Source organism: Protopterus annectens, chromosome 1.part1 (assembly GCF_019279795.1).
Source record: "Protopterus annectens isolate FY-2018-M chromosome 1.part1, PAN1.0, whole genome shotgun sequence".
Lineage (NCBI taxonomy): Eukaryota > Metazoa > Chordata > Ceratodontiformes > Protopteridae > Protopterus > Protopterus annectens.
Genome location: NC_056726.1, coordinates 670,288,767 through 670,313,239, shown reverse-complemented (window position 1 = coordinate 670,313,239; position 24,473 = coordinate 670,288,767). Strand labels below are relative to the sequence as shown.

Here is a 24,473-nt window from a genome sequence, read left to right as displayed (position 1 = left end):
CCTCAGAAAAGGGCAGATTATTTCTAGCCTCGAGGAATGCCCAAGAGTCCTTACAAATCTGGGACTCATCCAAAAGGACATCCTTGTGTCTATACATTTGGCACAACCATATATAATGGATTGCCTGCCATCCACAATAGGACGAAGTGGAGGATTACGTAAGTCCTTGTGGATTTTCGGCAATCCAAACATAATAGATGTAAAGGTGTGAGCAATGTTGAGATAATTCTATAAATCAACATCAATAACCCCATCAATAAACAAGTCATTAATAAACCCCCTAACCCGTTGGTGAGCACCATTCATTCATTCCTGGAAACTTTCACATATGCTTCCCCAGTTAAGAAGGTTTTCATTCTCTTAATATAATCATCCTTGTTCATGAAAATCAGCCCTCCCCCTTTATCGGGTTTGATAACATGCACGTCAGCAAATTTTAAATCAATGAGGGCATCCCTCTCTGGGGGGGACAAATTATACAATTGAGAACCATGCAATACCTTGTTATTCAAAAGAGACCTAATATCATTTTCACAGATTTTTTCAAAAAGAAAAATGGAGGTATGCAAAACAGGATTAAAAACACTAGCAATCCTAAACTCATTAGTTAAGCTCGTATTACAACCTAGAAGAACATTAAGATTCAATTTTCTGGTATAACATTTAAGATCAATTAATGTCTTGGCTAAAAAAGCTAAGTCCTGTTGCTAAAATCTCAATTAAATTGGGTGAAGGTACAAATGTAGAATAATTAAAAATCTTAAAATCGTTAGTACTATTAACCAAAACCTCAACTGAAATGAAATGTTCAACAAGACAATCCGAACTAATAACATTGACAGGAGAAAATTCTATCTCTTTCACCTGTTCTGTGATTTCTTTTTCCAACGTTGTTGTTGTGTTCAGGTCTGTTGGGCACCAGTGTTCCCATTCCTGGCCCCCTGAAAATCCTGAGAGGAACTAGAATTATTATTATTATTATTATTATTATTAGTGTTATTCTGTTTACTAGAAATTCTCTCACTCCTCCTAATAGGAGAACTCCCTGAAGCAACGGCATCCCCCAAATCACTAGATGTTCCCATAATGTTATTGGGACCAGAGACAGAGTTGCTAATCAAAGAACCTACACTTTCTGAAGAACTGTTCATAGAATTTGGTGGGGGTGGAGGGTAAGCAAACCCCTTTTCATAAGCATTTTTGTCCCTGTTCAACTTCTTAACCTTATTGTCTCTGATCTTACTCAAAGCACCCTCAATACTAGACAAAATATGCATAAAATCATACCTGTATCGTAAAAATATCATTGTCCAAACAAATACTAGTATCAAGGATAGATAATTCCATTTTGAGTAAGTCAATTTGTAAACAATATTCCTTGACAAGTAGGCTCATAAATTCACAGCCTTGCCAGTCAAAAAGTTTCAACAAATCATTATGAAAAGTAGAATTAATCACAAGTCCCATCGGATAACGCCATTCTCTCAGTCCATTCAGAACCTGTTGCCTATTAATGCATTCAGTAAGATATTGTACTTCAAGTTGCAATTTCTTGAAGCGAAACAATTTTAAATCAAAAATCTTCAAGTTATTAACAAAAGTGTTACTTTCTGATATGCCTGTTTGACTGCCCGATGATGGAATTTCGGACGTAAATAAAGCGGGCTCTTTAAACCATCCATTCAAATAAGGAATGGTAGAAGAAGTACTTACAGGCCCTGCTTGGGTCCCATCAACCTGCTGCGGCCCGTTATGAATGCTACCACTCAAAGGAGATGTCCTGAAGCCTGAACTCAGCAATCCAGCCAATGAAACATAAGCATAATATGGATTTCCTCGATCCTGTGATCCAAAGTTACCAGCATGAAAAATCCTTTGTTCATTCGAACCAGGTGGATTACCCAAAATAGAAGTCCCGAATGACCGAGGCCAAGACATTGCTACTTTGCTGGCTAAGGTATCCACACTTTGCTTCAAGATTTCAATCAATGCAGTCAATCTCCCAACCGCATCAGATCCAGATGGTACCACTATGCTCTCATTGGGGAACCAAACTTGCGACTCCTGAGCAGTAATTTCCTCCATGAACAAACACAAAAACAAAAACAAAATAAAAATAAACAAAGTAGACTCCAATTCAAGAGGAAAAAAAACAAAGTCACAAAATAGGTAAAGGTTAGCACTTTTGTTTACTAAAAATCAACAAATTTCATCAGACAACATAATCAATAGACCACCAGGTTTAAATAGACAAATTATATGACATCACCAACACAGTTAATACAAAAGCCCCCATTTATTGGATGAAAAAGAATTGATTTGGCTATTGAGACTGAATGCCCAAGTCCCCCGGGTCTTAATAATAGTGTTTCTATTAAAAGTATTCTTAGAATGAAGGCCCTTAATATTGTATTATATTTTATTTATGGATTTATATATATATATATATATATATATATATATATATATATATATACATATATTTATATATGTGCTTTATAGAAATGTTTATAGATGTATATGATAATATTTTTATAATTGAATAAGGCTCTTTAAAGTTCCAGAACCGGAGTTCTGCTGTGGCGACCCCTAAGTGGGAAAAGCTGAAAGACAACAACAGTGACATTAAATGAAAACCTTATAGTCACCACCAATGTGCAGAATATCAGTAAGACAGCCTTCTAATCAACTTAGAGTAGTTTCCAAATACTCCAACCTCCTTTTTTTAAATTATGGAAACCTCTTGGACAGCAAATGATAAGACACAGGTTGGAGAACTGCCATTATCTTTATGCAATGAACTTAGCCTAGAAGACTGACTCTTCTAGCCTCATGAAAAATATGTCAATTGATATTCCTGGATGGCCACAGGGAATACCAAAGCACTAACCAGAAAAAAACATATAACTGGGGATGTGTGGCCAAGATGGCGAATATAAAAATGTATTTCCTGCTAGCCTGGGAAACTTAGGTAGAGGTGACAAGAATGATGTCATCTGAGATGATTCAGCAGTAAAGTGTATTATTAACTTAAGAACTATTTCAGACAGAAAGTCAGTGCATTTTGTATTTTGTTCTGGATCTGACAACATCACCATCACTTGTATTTGCTCTGTAAGTTATTTAAAACACAGTGTCTAGGAATAGGATAGGAATATAGCAAGATTAGTTAGATGTTTACTATATTTATTTGAGACTGTCCTAATATGTTATTTTAAAGTATTTGCTGTGATTCTGAATTCTGCTGTCACTGTTTTGAGTTAATAAGTATTGTCTGGTGATTTTAATAATTATTAATAAATATTTTTAAACCTTTTAATTGTGGCTGTTTTTTGTGTAGAGATATATAAGCTCTTGGCATACTTGCATGTATTTGGTGATACTGTACACACCACTACTAAATAGCCATTGTGTCTTAGTCACACTTAGCATTTGGATAAGAGTAACATTGCATAGTAGAATTGGACACCCTTTGATAAGGGTCTTTATAGTAGCTAAACAAAAAGTGTGTAATTTACTCTACATTCTCACATTTTATCTCCTCCCTTCTAGACCTACAACCACCAATAATCAATTTCCCACCCAAACTTTCCTCTGAGTCATTGTTTGCTGCTTCAAGCTTCTACTGTGCAGTCCACTCCAACAAAGACTACAGCCTTCAAATAATTAAATACAATAAGGTTAATAGCAGCATCTTATCTCTTTTTTGTAAGCACATCTAAGGGCAGTTGCAAGGATAGTACTCCCTCTCTATTTCCCCCTACAAAAAGCAGACCTTTACTACAGAATTGTGGTATTAGAAGACCACTCTCTTAACAGTCTCCTCGCGGGACACAGTCTAAATTCTATAATTTCCCCTCACCAAAGGAAATATGTAATTAAAGATCCTGCTTTACAGAGAGCGCCTATGATGCTTTAATATACCTGACTGAGGTGGTCATTATCTGGGAATACCTGTTCAAGGCAGTTAAACTCTTGAAAGACAATGTAGCATTCTGAATTTCCTAGCACTCTAGCTAGCGGTCGAATCAACAAACCTGTAGCATACTCAATATCCAGCTTTGCTCCCAGGTCTAAATGTTTATTTGAAGGCTTACCTTCCAGCTTGGTCCAACCCCGCTCCGTTCGCCCTCGCTAATGCTCGGGCTCACTCTGCTCCCCTACCCTACACCCAATTCTCACCCACCCCCACCTCAACTACACTTACACATAGCTATCCACTCCCCCACACACCCAACAACCAATCCACATCCCTCCCACCCCCGCATATACTCAGACATACCACACCTACAAATCTAATCAATTACCAACTCTCCTTAATAATGAAGACATACCTCCTACAAATGTCACTACTACTCTTCTTAGTATGTACCTATCACATTACATCTTACGACTGCCCAGAACAGGACAACATCCCACAACCCCACAAATCCACTGCCAATTTCTCTCCAATCCTACCTCCTTACTCCCTAACAATTAACCCCAGCTTATACAATACTACTGCTGTAAGCTATAGCCATATTAAACTCTTTACCTCTTACCCCAAATCAACATCAACCCAAAAATACTTTACCATACTACAAAAACTAGCAAAACTAATGCAAAATATCCATCAACAGCTCCTGAGTGCTGGTGATATCCACCCAAACCCAGGTCCTAACAATACAAGTCCTCTGGCCAATTCACATCAGCTTCCCAAGACAGTACAACTTAATTCCAGGCCATTAAAGAGTCTACTCCTCCTAAACCTAAATATTGGAAGCATAAACACAAAACACATGAACTACACACTCTAATCTCTCAATACTCTCCAGATATAGTTGGTATAACAGACACATGGCTAAAACCATCTAACCAAGACACCGAGATCCTACCACCTGGATATAGTATACCTAGGCAAGACAGACTAGGTAAAAAGGGTGGAGGCATTGCCCTGCTGTACAAAAATAGTTTATCCATAACTAAAATCGAGGTAACCACACCCCCTTTGGAAAAAGCAGAAATTCTCTTAGCAAAGCTTAAAATAAGTAACAGAAAAGCCATCAACCTAGTAACAGGATTTATCCCACCAGGCAATAACATCCCTATCATGGAGACATTCCTTCAATGGTTATCACAATCCATGCCTCATGAGACCACTGTATTAGCTGACTTTATTATAGAATGGCTCACATGCTCTGCTCAAATACCCACTAACCATATTAATCTTCATACCTTCTCTCAAGTAATCAAACAGCCCACCAGAATAGTCAAAAACAGTAAAAAAGAAAGCCTATTAGACTGGATCTTACTAAATAAAATACCCTGCTTCTACTTAGCCGGAACCCTTCCAAACTAATTGAGTGACCATCAAACTACTTTCTTACTTAAATACAACTACCATCACCCCTAAACTCCTATACTTCAAACAATTAGAAACAAAAAACATTTTAATCCCACTAACTTCAGACTAGAACTAAAGCTATATAATTGGTTTGACCTTTATTGCCTACCCTTAAACAAAGCTATTAAACACTTCAACTCCACCTTCTTACATATATTAAACAGACATGCCCCTGCAACAACTACCAGAGTAAAGTCAAATCCAGTTCCATGGTTATCTAGGGAAACTAGGCAAAAAATAGCTGAAAGAAATATAGCCTGGAAAACCTGGAGGTCCGGTAAAAGCCCTAGTACACAGCAAGCCTACCAACAGATTAGGAATTTAACCAAAAAACTACTTATCCAAGACAAAAGAAACTACTTCATTATCCATCAAAACCAACACATGAATAACCCTATGAAATTCTGGGCAGGTTTAAACAAGTTACTACACCCTGGTAAAACAATTACCCCACCCCAACATCAGGTTTAACAAAAGACAACATAGCTGAATCATTCCATACATTCTTTACTGAAACCATACAAGCTCTAGCCCAACAACATCTCACTGTCACTACAACAGGTGTCCCCACCTCCACTAACTACATGCCCACTTTTAAACTGCAACACACCCCAACCTCCTACATGAGAAAGCTACTATCCCACCTGAAACCCACAACACTAGGAGTAGATTCCCTCCCCAATGAATTTCTAAAAGTGGCAGCAGCAGAAATAGCTGTACCAGTTTCTATACTAATCAACAGAGCAATCACTGAAGCTACAGTTCCCCTGATTTGGAAAACTGTCTGTATCATACCTCTTCACAAAGGGGCACTTCCTATGATATATCCAACTATTGACCAATCGCTATTCTATCTCCACTGGCTCTAATATTAGAAAATGCATCCACCATCAACTATTGTCCCACCTTATAAATCAGGAACTCGTATCTCCAATTCAACATTGCTTCCATCCAGGTCATAGTACAACCACAGCTCTGTTAGCATTCACATATACCATAAACCATAACAGGAACAATGGTAAACTTACTTCTGCCTTTTTCTTTGACCTATCAAAAGCCTTTGATATGGTTAGCCATAACAAACTCATCTGCCACCTCAAAAACCTAGGCTTAGACAACCAATCTCCTGCTTCAACAACTATTTTAGGGACAGGCAACAAGCAGTGCAGTGGAAGAATAACTTGTCTCCACTTTTACGAGTCACTCTTGGGTTATCTCAAGGATCAATACTGGATCCCTTGCTATTCTCAGTTTTCACAATCTCCACTCAGCAGCAAATAGCACTAGCCTTATCCAATAAGCAGACAATTCCACTATAATATGCAGTGCCTCAACTCTGCAAGAACTACACAATAAAATCCAAGATAATTTCCACTCAGTTTAAAACTGGCTTATTGACAATAGCCTCATTCTTAACCCCAAAAAGACCAAGATCCTGTTATTTCACCCCTCACAAAATACCAGCCTTACCACCACTTTCAGTATTCACTCAAAAAATGGTACACTTATCACACCTGAATCCCACACAAAACTACTAGGCGTCAGCATTGATAACAAGTTAAAGTTTGATATCCATATTAATCTAGCTATTAAAAGCACTCACAGAAAGCTAGGTAGTCTCTACAAACACAAATCCTTCCTGACCCATACTGCTAGGACCACAAATGCTCACACTCACTTGCTCTCACCATTACTATATGCATCCCCAATCCTAACAAATCTATCCAAAACAGCAACCAGCAAACTGCCAACCTGCTATAATCAAATAGCCAAATTTGCTAATAACTCATCTTTTAGAACCCATCACTATCATAACCTAAAACAATTGGACTGGCTATGAACTGCCAAATGTATTAATCTACAATCAACTTATCATCACTTATAAGCTGCTCTCCCACGCAAATAAAACACCAGCTTTAATCAACCTAATTCAATGGTATTCCTGTCCTAGGCAACTCTGCTCCACAGAAACGTTACTATTAACAGTTACTAGATCCCACAACCATGCCAGTGACTCCCTCTACTCATCTTACATATGCAAAATTTGGAACTCCATGCCTTCATCCATTACCCTGGAATCTTCTCTACCCAAATTTTAAAAAAATCTATCAAAAGCCATCTCAGCAACAAATGGTTATGTCCCTGCTCCACGCCAGACTAACTTCAGTCCTACTCCACTCCTGCAGTAACTCTTTCCTTAAACACACAATCTCATGATAGGACTGCACAGTCTTATCAATACCACATTCAGACGCATGATGTGACTCTAGCTATTTAACAAATTTTAATATTGTTTGTATATGTATTGATCATTTTATATGTCTTTGTCAAGGAATTAATAATGTGTGCTCATCTATATGGTCTGGTTGTGTATACTAGAAACATGTTAAAATATTTTGTTTGAATGTCTTGCATATGTGTTTCTTTGGAGCTTTTCTTCTCGGACCTCCACTGAAAATGGACATGTATCCAGTTGGACTATCCCACTTAACAAATGTAAAATAACAAAAAATAAAATAAATAGCTCATAAGGGTGGTTTGTAGCAGGTGGTACTGCCATATAGTTTGGGCAGAAGGGGGTATAACCAGAGAACCTGTGCCAGTCTTCCCCAGGAGTGTCTGTGTGTTTGTATATAAATTAAATCTCTGTGTGTATGTGTGTGTGTGCAGCTACTTGGGCAGGGACATGATGCACTGGTTGGACAGAGAGGGTGCTGGAGACTTTGGCTTGACCACTCAGCTGAGATCTTAACCCTATAGCTCTACAAGTGGTGAGTCTTATTGGGACTCTTGGGACAGAGGGAGAAACAAGTCGCAGACTGACTGTGATCTCTGAGTGCTCTTAAAGGAAATTGTAGTTTATTGTGTTGGTATCTATCATCCTCCCAATGTACATGTCCCTCACTGGTGAGGACTGAAGCTCCTTGATTACTGGGCCAGTGCCTGGGCATCACAGATGTATTTAAGGCAAGAAGAAATTAACCTAGAATGTACATGTGTTTATCCTCTGAACATTTTTAAAATGTTTAGTGAGCCTTTTTAAGAAGGTGCAGCTAGTGGAGCCATACATATTACCATCACCACAACCCCAATGTGGGGCTTTGGGAGTTAAATATGAAAATGAAATATCCTTGATCTGACTGTTGTCCCATCTCACACTGCACTATACTTTCCCAGCCATCTCATTACACTTAAGTGCTCAAATACCAAAAAGCACCATCTTAATTCAAAACCAGTATCAATGCACCTTATTCCATCCATAGCTCCAAAATACTCCTCTTTCAATACACAGCTGTCTATTCCTTAAGTTCATCCTACAGCACCACAGATTTTTAATGTAGTCAAGTCACTGTCAAATCCAGCAAATCAGTTTGACAAAAGAGGTTAACTTGTCATGGATTAAGCACCCAGTTTAAACCACAACTCAATGCCAGTTAAGTTAGCAACACACAATAGCAAGAACGGTTTGCATTCCAGCAGCAAAATACTGAAAAAATCGTACTTTAGGCAATATTTGAGTTTTGTGTTTTATTATTGAAAAGAAATTATACAATATACACATTTGCAGCTTTTATTTCTTCATAATTTAGAGGTGCTTTGACATTTCCACCTTGCTTCTCCCCAATGAAATCCAGCAGATTTTCAAAGATCATCTGAAAAAAAAAAAAAAATAGTCGAAGTTCAAACTTAAACTAGGTAGGATTTCTGCATGCCTAATAAAGTAACCATCTGGTTCGGGGAATACACTTGGGATAAGAAACCCTTTTTTTTTTTTACATGTGTACAACAGTTACAATTGCAGGAGTGATGAAGCATCCCATCTGGAGAAATGTTACTGTTATTAACCAAGCGCAATGGCCCAAATATGTCATCATCCCCTTTATTGGTACTCTAGGGCTGGGAAGAGTATAGCCTTGTTTTGAATTATATTTGGTTGTAATGCTTACCTTCTTGGTAGGCTATCCCAAACAATGCTATGTGCAGATATGGCATACATGAGCTACATCACTAATTAAAAGGGTATAAACCTACTAGGTAGTAGGATTAAACAAACCCAGGAAAGAGCCAAAGGTATGCTATTTATATCTGAAAGGGACTTGACTAATGTTCCAAGTAGACAAAAGGGAAAAAGTTTGAAAGTGGAGGAGTAAAGGCACTTTGCATTTACTATCACATATGGCTTTTAACAGCTGTTTGGGCATCCTGTACTGCCAAAAGCCACAGTTTATCTAATCTGAAGGTTATTAATTATTGTTCAGGTTGTATGTGATTTTGATATTTTGATTCAACCAGATATCCAAATGCAAATTTGGGCAAGAATACTGCATATGCACTATATATTCAGGTATATCGGACACCTCATTTGTAAGGTGTCTCATCTCAGTATTACAGCTGATGAAAAGTTCATGCTTCAGATATTTACCTCTTAAGGAAAAACATGTAGTGTAACTTGTTCAAGGCAACAACTTTCCCAATATTTATTCACACCAAGTGAATAGTTATTGTTTCATGGAAGCTGCCAATGATTTAATGCAGTTACTCAGCAGCACCCTAAACTCACCCCAATCTCACCATTTGTTTAAGATAAAGTACAAGTTAGAAATGCCCTGCAGGGGTCCTACTCAGTTTAAAAAGGACCCCATGATTAATAATATTAGTGCCTTTCAGATTGAGACGTCACCATTTTCAATATTTGATCACTTACCTGAGCAAGAAATAAAGACATCTAATGAACAAGTAGCTACATAAATGACATAGCAGGAGAACTGACAGTTTAGCTCAGTTCTGTCTAGTAAATATCAGCTATAAAACTATAAGCATTAGTGACCTTTCCGGGTTAATGTGCTGGAGAAAAGGCAGTCTTCATGAGCTATGAGAAGTAGAAAAACCTGTATGGTTTACACAGGGGAAAAATATAGATTATTGATGATTCATGTAGACAGATGTGTTGTAGCTATAACAGCACACAGTTATGAAGTCATGCATGTTCTATCCAAAATGCTAGCAATGTGCAAAAGCAGACATGCATATCTGTTTGGTTTTACCATTGTAATGTTTGTTACAATGTTGCTAAATGGAAATTAAAATAGAGCCAGTTGTATGACACAGATGCAACCTGTCTGAGTTTACAATTTTTGCTCTCTGTGCCCCAAAATATACCCTATACTACCAACAGTTCCTTTGAGTTCCATTTGAGGGTCTCGGCAAATAGGTCTTCTCTCCATATTGTGAATACAAAATAGTAAAAAAAAAAAAACACATCATTTGTGTCGTGATATGAACAGTAAGCACTTGGATACACCAAACCTGAGCTACAGGTGCACCACTGTATGAAATTCTCAAGTTTATTTACTTATTTTGGGGGACACGAGTCTGCCTCAAGAAACCTGGTACAGCTGTGTAGAATGAATGCAAGTCCCTTTCAGATGAGAAGACTAAATTGGTAATTTTACTTACAAAGCCTTGTTCTTTTCATTTCCAATCCTGCTATTTTCAGGACCACTGCTATGGCAGGCCATCATGATGGTAATCCTAAAGCTTCCTTCCAACAGCAAGTTTACTGCAAAATGAAAGGGTTTAAGATCACGCATACTACCCCTGTAACTCCCATCTACTCAGAGATTATGGGCGTAAGTAATTTGTAATCAATATATCCTACCATACACTTTCCTTCCATCACCTGGACTGCTTTAGCCTAGGAAATAGAACATTGCCTTACAATTTAGGACAATGTGCTTTGCCAGATGTGATCATAAAACAGTCTGTGTCCTGGATCATTGAGATTGGGTTTGTTACACCACTGGGAATACCAGAAAGGCTTAATGAAGTATTTGGTAGAATGGTGGGAGCTTATAGGTAATTACTTGGCTTGTAGCTAAGAGAACCAGAACCATTGAGAAGCCTATCTGAAATTACCCCTAGCTACATACCAAACTTACTGATGTTTTACCAACAAGAATCATGGTCTGAAACTATGGAGAAAAGGCTTCTATCTGTAGAGGCCCTTACAAAGTGGGAATTTCATTAAGGGTTACTCCATCTACCCTGTGAGAATGAACATAAACAGATTAGATTGCAGAACCCTTTGTAGTACACAAGAAAAAAACTATTACATTATCAGCAGTAATACAGCTTTTTTTGTATACAAGTTTATGTACCCAGTTCCTACAAGGTTGCACTTTGTCTACGCACATACCTCTAGAGGTATTCATGTAATTACCTATACATTAGGACATCACTATGCTTTTAGAAGCATGATAACCCTAGTAGCTCAAGACAGACGCTATGAGTTGTAATGCTGCTTCCTGTAGTCAAAATCTTTCAGGCTGCATTTGCTTATGTAGATGCTAAAAGCAGAATATCCAGACTAACTGGGCACAGCTGAGAAATCAGGCTTGATGACACATTCATCAAGAAGACTACATATATGCCTAGTAGTAGCTATTTAAGCTAAATAAGTTTTACAGAGGATGAAAAATGAAAGACTATAACATAGAGATGCTATAAGTGTCCAGCAAGGAAAGTAACAGTAAATGAAGGCAAAGCTGTCCCAAGAGAAGCACTAACAAAGGAATGTGGGTAACACTTAACTATGGTCACACATTTCAAGTTAAGAGAGACTGCAGAGCTCTTAGTTTTACTGTGGAATTCTGTTTTTAAGTTTGTGCTTTAACCTTCCTCCTTCTTGGTTCAATACCACTCAACATACAGTTGGCATTGCAATCATAAAGTAAACAATACTTTTATCCCAAAGCCCTTCACTTCTACTTTAAGCTTTGCAGCATGCTTCTTGGCTAAAAGATTAATGGTCCACTTTAACTCATTACATCTGAGAGACACCTCCAGGTGCATCTGCAGTTGCTTTCTATTGATGACTCTAGGTGTCAAATATTGCTTGTTCATATTTGCATCAATAATTCCTAAACCATGCCATCCACAAGTTTTTAAAATATTTCATCTTAAAGCTTACATAATGGCAAACACAACTGCATTAATATTTGACCTCTGTCTACTAAAGGTAAAGAGATACTGTTGTTTATCATATTAATATATAGATATACATTTTCTAAATATTTCAACAAGCAAGTAACACAGCAAAACTCCTTAGCCTCATATGAAAGCTCTGATATATAAATAAAATGTTGCTAATAGTGTCTGTTCAACTTGAGTGGATACTGAGGTATTGTTTGCAAAACATTACATGTAAGTTAGCTTTTACTGCGACTTAGAGAATTCGGTTTAAGTCCTAGCACTTAACAAATACTGCCACTAAAAATAGTTTGCCATTTATACTTCTTTCATAACCCATACATTTCCAAAGATATGAACATTTGTTTCAAATGTGAGGACATCATTTGATTCTATCAAAAGGCTTATGCTTGACCTATTGGAAGTCAAAGTGCAAACTTCCTCAGAGCCATTGGAGTGAATGAGTTAATACATCCATGTTAAACTATAACATATCATTCAAGGCTGAGGAAACTTTCTTTCCATAGTCTCAAACTTCAGGTAAACATGCAATTTCTGCAACAGAAGTAGTCAGTCACACACTGCAGCCATTTGAAATTTCTTTAAAGTAGTTCATAGTGGGATGCTGTTTTTTGAACATTCTGAAAAGAGAGAAAAAAAAAAGTCACAACTGAACTGCATATATAAACAAATGTCCCATTTTGGCATCCTCACCTTATACAGTTTTATCTCAGATGAGAATTACAGTAAACAGTGAAACAATTTAATAACCATAAAATACTCATTTCAGAGTGTGCCAGCAAAAGGCTACTCAATCTGCTGTTATAATCCAACAATAACTACACAAAAATATGGGCCCTTTGGCAACTGGATACATTTCACATGTCTGATTGCGATTAAAATAACCTCAGTGAAGTATTCCAATTTACTTCACAAAATCTATATTCGTCCTGCAAAGACAGACTAATGGGATTTTAATTAGCAATCATGGTCAGTCATTATGCATCCACAAATACCCCCAAAATAACAATTATACTGCATCCTTCTTAGATACCTGTGTAAATAAAACAATGGCCAAAGTTTCATATTTAAAATTTGTTTCACAGAAACACACAGTAGCCAAAATATTCCTATTCAATTTAAACACAAACACTTTCCAAACAGTCCTTTAAAAAAGACTAGACAATTTGAGTATACGGTACTTTCATCCACAGATGTCCCCACAACCCCATCAACAGCTACAGGGAGTATGTTTACTGTATACACCTTTTACTGTTAAAGAAATAAATTACAAATACTTTAATGGTAGCTTTGGAGGAACTACATTAAATTATATAAACGTCTCTAGTCTCATACCATAAGATCCAGCTATAAGTAGTACAGTTTAAATACATCTTTTATGAAACCAATAAAAATATTAATCACCTATGTCAATCTGCACAATCTCTACAGAAGCAAGTGTCATTTGAATTTCACAGAGAAGTATTGAATCTTGGAGTTTATGGCCAACTGCAGGCAGGGGGGGGGGGGGGAACGGAACAAGATGGGCTGCCTAACAGACCAATCATAAATCTGACCCAGTGTGACAATGCCATGAGGAAAAATTTTTTTAAATATCACTAGATAATACAGAAGTTTCTGTATATTCTAAGACAGAAACCGTGCAAAATTCTTACTTTGAGAAAAAAGAATCCAAGGACATGGAGAAACATGTCATGAATCTAGACAGGAAGCTGGTACAACTTTCATAAGACAACAATATAGATTATAGCAGTCACCATACATTCATGGCAAGCTGTCATTGACTTTTGCTTTATAAACAAGGCAACAGGTGAATGTGACAGGGATGCTACAGCCTACCTGGACATCAGCAAAGCTTTTGTGGAGGTTCCACAAAGCAAGTAAATCTGAAGGGGTTGGTGTAAAAGACTTAGAAGTGGGTAGCTGCAGTGGTGAAAGGAGCAATGTTAGGAGACAGGAAAATGCATAGTGTAGTACTGTAGAGGTAATACTATTTAGTGCATTTGTACCAATTATATATATATATATATATATATATATATATATATATAAGCACTTAGAATTCCCAAATGTCATTTGGCTAGATGACAGGCATGTCAGCAATCCCAGCTTTTAAGAAATATATCCCTACCCTGGCATTGTGCAATCTTGAAATTAGAGATTGTGCGCGCATATATCTCAGAAGGTGGGGGTGTCCATGGGGCTTGCCTCCTTGCAATAGACATCGTGTTTGTGCTGGGAACATGTCCTATTTTTCCATTTTAACATATATATGCACGAGCAGAATGATAGGTTATTAAAGTGGTTGGTTTGCAATCACTGATTATCTTTTTATAGATTAAATTTAGTTTACAAATTCATGAATTTTAGCAGTTGATTTCTCTAGTGGTTCATATTCTACTTTGCATAGGACGTTGGTATATAAACATGCATAAACCCTTTTACTCAGATTAAAGCTTTTACTGATATTCCAGTATCCTACATTCCTTTAATCAATATTTTCATTCTGTAGTGTTAGAGGATTACTCCTTCCATTGCTTCACCATTTGGTGGGTGTATGAAGGATAAATGGACTTTCATAAGAAAAATGGGAAGATAGCCCCCATAAAGAAGTTTTAGAAAGGGAGACATCTTCATACAGCCTTGCTTAAATAAAGCATGTGGCAATTTCAGCAATCCATTCTCTAGAATTTGGGAGAGAAACATACCTAGATGGGTAACAAAGGCAAGATATCAGTTGGGATACTTAATATTGCAGTAGATAGTCTCCACATTGTATCCAGGGTGGTAGTGACAGATTCCCTCATTGCTAAAACTATAGTACTCAGAAGGAAACTATAAGAAAATGTAACAGTTTCACACCTTTAACTTCATAGAACATTCTTTCAGAGCAATGTGTCTTAGTCTACTGCTCTAACAATACACGCATTTTATTTTTGCTAGGGCTGCCCTTTACTTTTTTGGACAGATTTCCCCATTTTGTATTATACCCATTAGGCCCAGTCTTGCCTTTCCACTTAAATATTTTCATCTCAAGTTATCTGGAACCTTCTTAATTGCAAGACCCTATTTATTTGAACTTTTCCAAGTTCAAACGTTATATGATCAAACTGACTTGCTGGAAGGTTAAAAATAGCTCAGTCCAGCACAGAACAGGAATTCCACTTTTCTACACTGAAGTGTAGATCTCGTAATTGGTATAATTAAGTAGGGGGCATGTGAGGGGGTTGCAGGGGGCTTGTCCAACTTACAAGGTTCAAAATTTTGAAGCTTTGGATATTAATATAGACCCACAAGATAAATAACATGGACAAGTCTACTATACTCTAACATGATACCCTTAGGGTTCTGTGCACCTGTGAGAAACTTACTAGGAATGTCATTTCTTCCACTGATATTCAGCCAACAGCTGCAGAGCTTGATTCAGCAACAGAACTGTAGGTATGGATGATAGTAAGGCAATAAACTCATGTACTGGAAAAATAGACTTCCAGCACATGTAATGGCATTTTAATTTTGTCACCTAAAGCAATGCACAGCACATCCCATTGTCTTCACATAATTCAGAACACAGTAGAGCTACCACTAAACTCAAAAATCTTACCAAGGCAAGAGATCAGATGGCCAGAGTCAAGTAACCAAATCATGTATACAAGATGAACATCCAACAGAACTTGTGGGATACATTTGGGGTTTACACACTAGGCTTATAAAAAGGTGCCCACTTAAATAGGAGTATCTTATTTGTTCCTGTAGCACAAACTCTGTAGAAATGCAGTGCCATTCCTATTTCATTGGGGTAGGATATTCCTCTTCCATCTGTAATAACCTTACCCGACATTAAGCCTTTGCCTTGACTACTAGGCCCAATAAGGAATGCATGCATTAAAATGACAATTTTAAGGCTTGGGGGAAGTCTTCACATAGTTATTCAGCAAATCGTAGTAAGCAGCTAGACATGTGGTCCATAATGAGTGTAACAGTAATGGCCTAGAATATTTATATTCAGATGTTTGATGGTTTGTATGCCTGATTTTATGCTGGCTAGACCCTTTACTTGCAGATAGGATCCTGTTTTGATCAGTTTATGCGAAATGTGCAAAGGGGGATTGTGAGCTCTATCACCAACACAAGTGTGTAGAAGTGGGGGTTGGGGGCAAGGTACCTTCCTAGTAAGTGACAGCCAACAACTGAATTAAGTCTCCTGCAAATAGAAATGGGGATCTACCTCAAGCCAGAAATGTCCATAACCCCCCAAAGTGTACTTCACATTTAACCCAAATTCAACTAGAGGCAAACCTAATGGCAATCCAAAAAAACCTAGCTTTCTTGCCCATGTGGTGTACCCATATCAGTGGATAACCTGACCTGCTAGAAACAAAGAGCAAAAATGCACAAGACTGACTACCCTCTTCTACAGTGAAGCACTACTTCATTGCCTTTGTCATTTACCAAAACATTTGGACAATGATAGTCCAAGAACATCCTGTGACCCATGCAATTATTTCATTTTAAAAGTAGGATAACCCCCAATAAAGCAAACTATAGCCAGCATCACCACTCCTACTCCAGCTGTCCTAACCAAGGCTTTTCAATTTCAAGGGCCCAGACTTTACGTTGAATACACATAAATTTAGTACAAAACAACCCAAAGATTGCATGTGTAAGAGTTGACACCAGTCCAGATATCCAGTCTCCTCTGCCTACCCACTAGAAAAGGAGACAGTGGTCTGGCATTCAAAAATTTGTTACCTATCCTTTAAGAGGGATGGCACATCTACTAGTATACCAAATAGGAGAGCAGTTACTTTATTAGCTGAAGTTGTGGGCTCATCCCTCAAAGCATAGCACCTTCAAAGCCAAGCCCTCTTCCAGTCAAGACATAGCTTCAGTAATGCTCATCTTCCTGGGGTTCATACCTAGACTGAAAGGGTTACACTCATATGGGGTTTGCTCTAGGCTTCCATTTAAGAGCCGCTTATCATGTAGTTGTCACCTTCACCCATATATAAAACATGGGTGGACATAAATCTCTGGTTATCCCAAAAAACAAAAACTTCCTTCTAGGAGCACAGGGACACCTACAATTTTCCCCTACCCATTTTGTCTAATGGCCTTTTACTGCCCATAATTCAGTGCCCATGGAAACTACCAGTAACCAAGTGGTGTCAGTCTGTCATTACTTATCATTTACATTTTGAGAAGCAAAAGACCTAGCCTCACAAGGACCCCCCCCCACCCAAAGCTTCATCAGCCCCATCGATAGGCAGAGGGGTGATCAAAGGATCCAGCCTTTTACCAGCCATTCCTATCAGCTCAACCATTGTTGATACTTACAATAAGTCATAAGCAGAGACAAGAGCAGTAAGCCATAGAAAGGTAGGAATTGCCTCTGGATATCCTTAATGAACCCTTGTTGGGAGGGTGGAGCCATTTTAGTCACTCCAAACAGATGTCTTTTTGATAATTAAATATAAAGCATAACCAGGCAACATCGCAGATCAATGTTCTATCTTGCACTATGTTTCCAAACATATTCTTGCAATTAATGCTAAAGTGTCAGTTGCCAGTATTTATGCAGGTCATCCAAACTGACTGGGAACTTCTTCCACAACAGTCTTACTGCACCATTTTCTTCTTCAGTCTAGAGCAACTGAAATCCAAAACATTACCACATGAACATGCACACCAGTTTAAGCTGCAAATCTGCATAGACCCTAAATAAAGTACTGAATAAGCAGACTTGTCTCTTCTGCACCCCAAAGGGAGGTTTTAACACTGATCAATCTTTGTGTACACAAGTCAGATGGGTGGAGCTTAAGACAATTAATCCTCAATTCAGACCAGGATTTGTTTTTGAAATTTTTTATTCAAACTGGAGTACATAGTTCATCAATATGCAGCTTTTATTTCTTCATATATTAGATCTGTCACTTTCTTAAAGGCTGTTTTGGCATCTGCACCTTGCTTTTCTCCAATAAGTGCCAAAAGATTATCGAATATTATCTGAAACAAAAAGACAAAGTTAAAAACCAAGAACTATTTCACCAAGGTGAAGCTTCTCAAAGTGACAGTCTAGTTGAGAGAGAAGCATTAGATACCATCCCAGTTCATACTAGCCTACATAACTTCCAATTATGTTAAGGCAAAGAAAGTAGTACACAATCTGATACAATGCCTACCTCCATGAAGGCTAAAACCAAAGGAATCTCTCAATATAGAGCTTTTATGCAGCCATTTCTTACACAAGATGTAGCGTAATTGTAGGTGCACAAAACATGGCAGAAGACAAGACAGGAGAAAGGATAAGATCATTACTGGACTGCAGGAGTTGTCTATTCACCCAGGAGAGAAAGAATCACACGAGGGTTTATGCAGCACAATGCACTAAAGCTTAGTTCCCCATAATCATATAGCTGCCCCTCATGTGGGAGCCATAAAAAACAACTTCACCCAAGAAAGCCACCACACCCATTTAACAGAACTGGAAATGCTTAGTATTATATTACTAATTTTCCTAGGTGGTCTAAACTTCTAGGAAACCAACACTACTGCTTTGAGTCCTCGGCTGTATGCCCTGAAATAGGAGTTCCCACTTGTGGGGTGGAGTATATTATATTGAGAGAGACCCCTTCCACCCATAGTACCAATATTAATGTACTCCTAGTGATACAATAGAAAGTTTCATATCCCCAACCCAGGAGAATACATGGAAGTTTACACCAGCATGTAAACCACTGCATGGCTGCAGCCATACCCTCTTAGCACCCTGCACAGAAGTCCCAGTCAGAACCCACTTATGATCATATCAAGCTTTACCATAAAGACAAAGCTTTGAGAAGTGTAATATTGAAAAACTCTGCTTAAAAGCAAAAGCCAAAGACCAAATTGATCACCCAAGCTAAAACTGTCAGTTTAAAACCTCAACAGCACTCTGCCAGTTCCCTCTCAAGTTTTATTCCACAAGATAAATATTACATGCTACCAGTATCCACAAGACCAAATCTGGAAAAGAACCAGTAGCTACAAATACTGTAGGGACAATATCAATGGAGGCATACTAAATAGCATAATTTAGCCACCCTACACTGCCTCCACATGAAGTAAAGCAAAAAAACACTAGAAATCAGTCCCCTACAAACAAGCATAGAAGTTGAGAATCATTAAGTGACTAGCCACATACACAAAGCCATGAAAATCTAACATCTATTCAACATTGCTAATTTAAGGTCATAGCAACAGATGCAGGTAAAGCTATACATATTGACCCTTAATGCAACAAATGGAAGATGAACACCCAAGTTTAACTGACAGCAGTAAATTTTGCAGCCATGTCTGTTAGATCAAAGTAAAGCATTGACCTTTCAGTGCTAAAGTGATAAAAGGACAGGACCAATGTACAGAAAGTCCTGCATTTTGCCATGGATCAAACTACATACATTGGAGCTAGATCTTACCAGAAGGCCATCATGCAAATGTTAGAGTGGCAACTGTAAGTTAACTCAGTTTGGGTTTAGATACACTCAAGATAGGCATGTTCTGCATAAAGGGCTCTTTACTACAGAGATCCTGTGTGTTCACCTTACAAATTCAAGGTATAGGATTTGATTATGACCTCTAGTTATTGACTAAAGTAATAGCTGCAAGTGACATCTTAGTATAAGCCTGTATTTATATTACAGGAAAAAACACCACACTTGAAACAATTCACATACATGCACATATAGTTCACTAAAATTCTCTTTTTGGGTGGGTGGAGTAACAGAGACCCATTTGGTAGCCTTAAACTATTAGCAAGTTCTGTCCCATTCCATGAGATTACAGCTATTGTGGAACCCAAGATACAGGTCTACTGTAAGCACATATATGCAACCACATCTACACTTACCATGCAAGTATGGCAAACTTGTACATGACATATGCTCCCAGACCCTTCATCCAGACTATTAGAATACCAATATTGAAAACAACGATTTTCCTTCTAAATGATTGGGTGCAGATTCATGCCATAATAAAAAAAAAAAAATAAAGTTTGAGTTGTCAAGTTTCTAGGTTTGCAATTCAGGGGCTTCTCCAAATATACCAGTAGTCCCCCCCCCAAACATTACCTCACATCTGTTACCTGTGAGGTAAATTAAGCCTTTTCTCTGTTTTTGCCAAGAGAATTGTACTAAAAGCCCGAGGGAGTTACTTTTACGATCATCCTCAAACTACATGGCTAGAAGCTATTTAACCTAAACAGGTTTTACCTGCTAGAACACATACACAGGTAAGGGGAAGATCACAGAGTGCAAGATAAAGCAGTCCCACTACAAACATGGTGGGAAGATAAACAAATTAAAGGTTTATACAAGAAATGGGGGGGGGGGCAGAATACATAACTAAATGTATCAGGAATATGGTAAAGTCAACCTATCAAATCCCAGCTTAAAGTGAAAGGACTTCTAAAGCCTGAATGATGCTCAGGTGGATGGAAAGAAGGGACTCGGATTTTTAATATGTTGAAAGATTTCAATCTAACAAATGCTAGCAAGCAGTTAGTATAGGCCTCTTCTCTGGAATCAGTTTAGGTGACCAATTTAAGCTTCATAAACCCTCTTTCTAGGAGGACGAGTAACACCTAGTGACTATACTTGGAACCACAACCATCTTAAGATGAAAGAGAAAGAAAATATTCACTTACCCCAAAGTCCTTCACATCTATTTTAAGCTCTGTAGCATGCTTCTTGGCTAATGGAGCAATAGTTTCTTTTAAAGCATCCACATTGTTTAAATGTGGCACCATATCATTCAAGGCTAAGAAAACTTTCTTCCCATGGGCTCGAACTTCAGCCAGGGCTGCAATCTCCTCAGCAGAAGCAGTCTCAGCAACAGACTGCAGCTGTGTAAAATTTTTAAAGTAGCTCACAGTATGATGGTGTTCTTTGAACATTCTGAAGGAGAGAAGAAAAAAAGCCTCAGCTGCAGGACAAATCTGAAAAGTCTGCATTTTAGCATCCACACCTTATCCAATTTAATTTTGTCATATAACTACTTCATATACAAGTTGCAGCTCAAGTTTTAAGCATTTGTACAGACTACATATAGACAGCAAATATTCATCTTACAGCTGCCCACCTAAAGCACTTAGTAATATTGAGGAAAAACTTGTCAAGAACAAGACAAACTATCATTTAACAGATATGGAAGCTCAAAAGAAGAAATAGAGAATATATTCTATACCAAAATACTTTTGTATCTTAACACAAATGTCCTTACCTACTTAACACAACAGCACCATTATCCTCAACATCTGCATAAATCTTTTCCCAAACAGCACCAGCAGTCTGTGTATCCTCAGCTGAAAGAGCCATTATACCCAACACTTTAAAAAAAAGTATCTTGCTATCAAAAGCTGCAATAACTTTACTAGCCTCTAGTTGCAGTTTTTATACAAGTGAGACTAGTGCATTTTCAGTGACTTGTGAGTTAGAACAGCACAGGCAAAGCCAATTTGATTATTAGATTGTAATTGACAGTGAGCAGAAGAAAGGAAGGAAGTGTAACCCTTTCAGTGCCAAACACATTATCACTTCTTATAGCCCTCTGTTATTGCTAGCCCAGCCAGTGCTTATGCTGGTTTATTGTAATATTGTGTAGTTTAAGTATATAGAATTACACTGTTATACTCACTCATAGACTGTGTAAAATGTAAATAAATGTTTCTCTTGAACTAAAAGGCCATGAAAGACAAGGAAAGGAAAAAAGGAATGAAGTACAAATTCATATAAAAAGTGTGAGGACTGAGAGGAAGAAAAACATTAAAGTAGGAATGGAACAAGGATTCATCCAGCATTAGAAGGTAGGTTAACTGCCCTGCCAGTTAACATTAGTGGAAGCAGAAGAGCTGGTGGACTTAGGGCCCAGCAGACAGAATGAGAGAGAAAATGATGAGTGAAACAGTGAATAAAGGAGTGAGGCAGGTGGGAAAGGGTTAGATCTGTTAAGGCCAGACTTATGGGTTGTTGATTGGTATAATGGTTAAGGTGTTTATCTCACAGCCACAAGGTACAGGGTTTCATTCTCACCATTGAAAGGGGAATTGGCTAGGCTTAACATGGTGTACAAGGTCAGCTAGCCTATTAATTACCTATGAATCTATAAACCTGTGAACCAGACTGAGAGATTCTAGACTTCAGGGTAGAGAGGGAATGAAACCTGATGAAGGATCATCACAGTAATGTCAAAGTTCTGGGCATGATTCTAGTAATTTGTAAAAGGTGTCAGGTTAAAAACTACAAACCAGGAGCCCTCATGCTACACTGTATGTAAAATATGAAGGAAGTGTAAGTATTACATGAGAAAAACTGGTGTGAGGCTGTAGAAGAGGGAAATACACTGGAGAGGAGTTCAAAGATGAGACAGGTGACTGGGAGCAAACCAGTGGAACCAATAAACTATGTAAATGGGTCAAAAATAAAGTACTTAGTACAGAATAAAGTACCCCCTCCACAAAGGCGGACCCTCCACAGAACTAACCAATTACCACCCCATAGCTATTGTCTCTCCACTCTCCAAAATACTAGAGAGATGCATACACTCTCAGGTCTCAGACTACTTCCTTACTAACAACCTCCTTTCCAGTACTCAGCATGGTTTCCAACCAAACCATAGCACCACCACTGCCTTAATCTCCTTTACTAACACTATCCTTCAGCATAAAAACAATGGCTATCTCTCCTCTGCTACTTTCCTAGACCTATCTAAAGCATTTGACATGGTCCCACACAAACAACTTATCTTTGTCCTCAATAACCTACCCTTCTCACAATCAGTCACCAACTGGTTTCAGAGTTACCTGTCTGACCGCAAACAATCCGTTGTATGGCAGAATGACATATCTCCCCAACTACCTGTCTCCATAGGGGTTCCCCAAGGATCCATCCTTGGACCCCTACTCTTCTCTGTTTACACCAATAATCTAGCCTCTGCCACCAAACATGGCACACTCATACAATACGCAGATGACTCAACCATCATCTGCTCAGCCCAGTCCCTACCAAAACTGCAAAAAGTCACACAGGAAGCCTTTTCCTCTGTTGAAACTTGGTTATCCGATGCCCAATTAATACTCAACCCAAACAAAACTAAACGAATCCTCTTCCAACCCACCAAACATACTCAAAACAACTCTCACTTTAACATCACAGCAAAAGACAACACCACTATATACCCAACTGAACACACCAAATTGCTAGGAGTGGAAATAGACAATAAACTAAAATTTGACATTCACATATCCATGACCATAAAAAAAGTCCACAAAAAACTAGGAACGTTATACAGAAATAAGCAATTTCTCACCAAAGCAGCAAAGATTTCAATAGCAAATTCCCACCTTATCTCCACCCTACTTTATGCCTCTCCAATATATACCAACCTAAGGCAATGTGATCTAAACAAGATAGAGACCTGCTACAACAAAATCGCCAAATTCGCCACAGGGGCATCCTACCGTAGTCACCACTGTCTCTTTCTTGCTGAACTGGGCTGGCTTGAACTCCCTCACCTCCTTCAGTGATATCAACTCTCACTCACACACAAACTAGTAAACCATCCACTAAATGTCCCATCCCTCCAGAATCTACTCCAACCCTATCGCACCACCAGACCACTAAGACCCAGCAGCAAAAATCACTTGCAGATCACTAAAGCCAATAACTCTGCTGGTGAATAGCCAAATTATGGAACTCCCTTCCACCCACAATTACCTCCATACCATCATGCACCCACTTCAAAACTTTACTAAAAGCACACCTAAAAACATGCTGGCTATGTCCTTGCAACTCCCACTCTAATATCACCCACCCCATCCAACCACTACCTTTCTTTCCACTCCACTATCTACCTTGATTATAGCAAGCTCAGATGCTCATAAGCCTAGTACTTATTATACAGCAGGAACTTCTCATTGTAACATTTGTTAATGTCTGTTATGTACTTCACAGATAAAGATTCTAGTTGTCTACTGATGTACTATGTTCTTCATCTGTAAATATGTTGTAAGTAATTGCTATGTTAAATTGTTAATCGCTATGTAATCCAATGTAACTACTGTCTG

At 38.2% G+C, this 24,473-nt stretch overlaps 2 protein-coding genes across 2 annotated transcripts in view; one reads left to right on the top strand and one right to left on the bottom strand.

Annotated features, from left to right (window-relative positions):
- IL11RA (interleukin 11 receptor subunit alpha) overlaps positions 1-24,473 on the top strand; it is a gene marked incomplete in the record, with an annotated part of 3,068,236 nt that overhangs the window by 2,777,835 nt on the left and 265,928 nt on the right.
- On the bottom strand, positions 18,223-21,779 carry LOC122806833 (hemoglobin subunit beta-3-like). Its single transcript, XM_044077584.1, has 3 exons — positions 21,632-21,779; positions 21,057-21,306; positions 18,223-18,379 (listed from the first exon to the last, which is right to left on the bottom strand). The coding sequence occupies exons 1-3, from the start codon at positions 21,724-21,726 to the stop codon at positions 18,266-18,268; spliced, it is 459 nt and encodes a 152-aa protein (XP_043933519.1). The 5' UTR covers positions 21,727-21,779; the 3' UTR covers positions 18,223-18,265.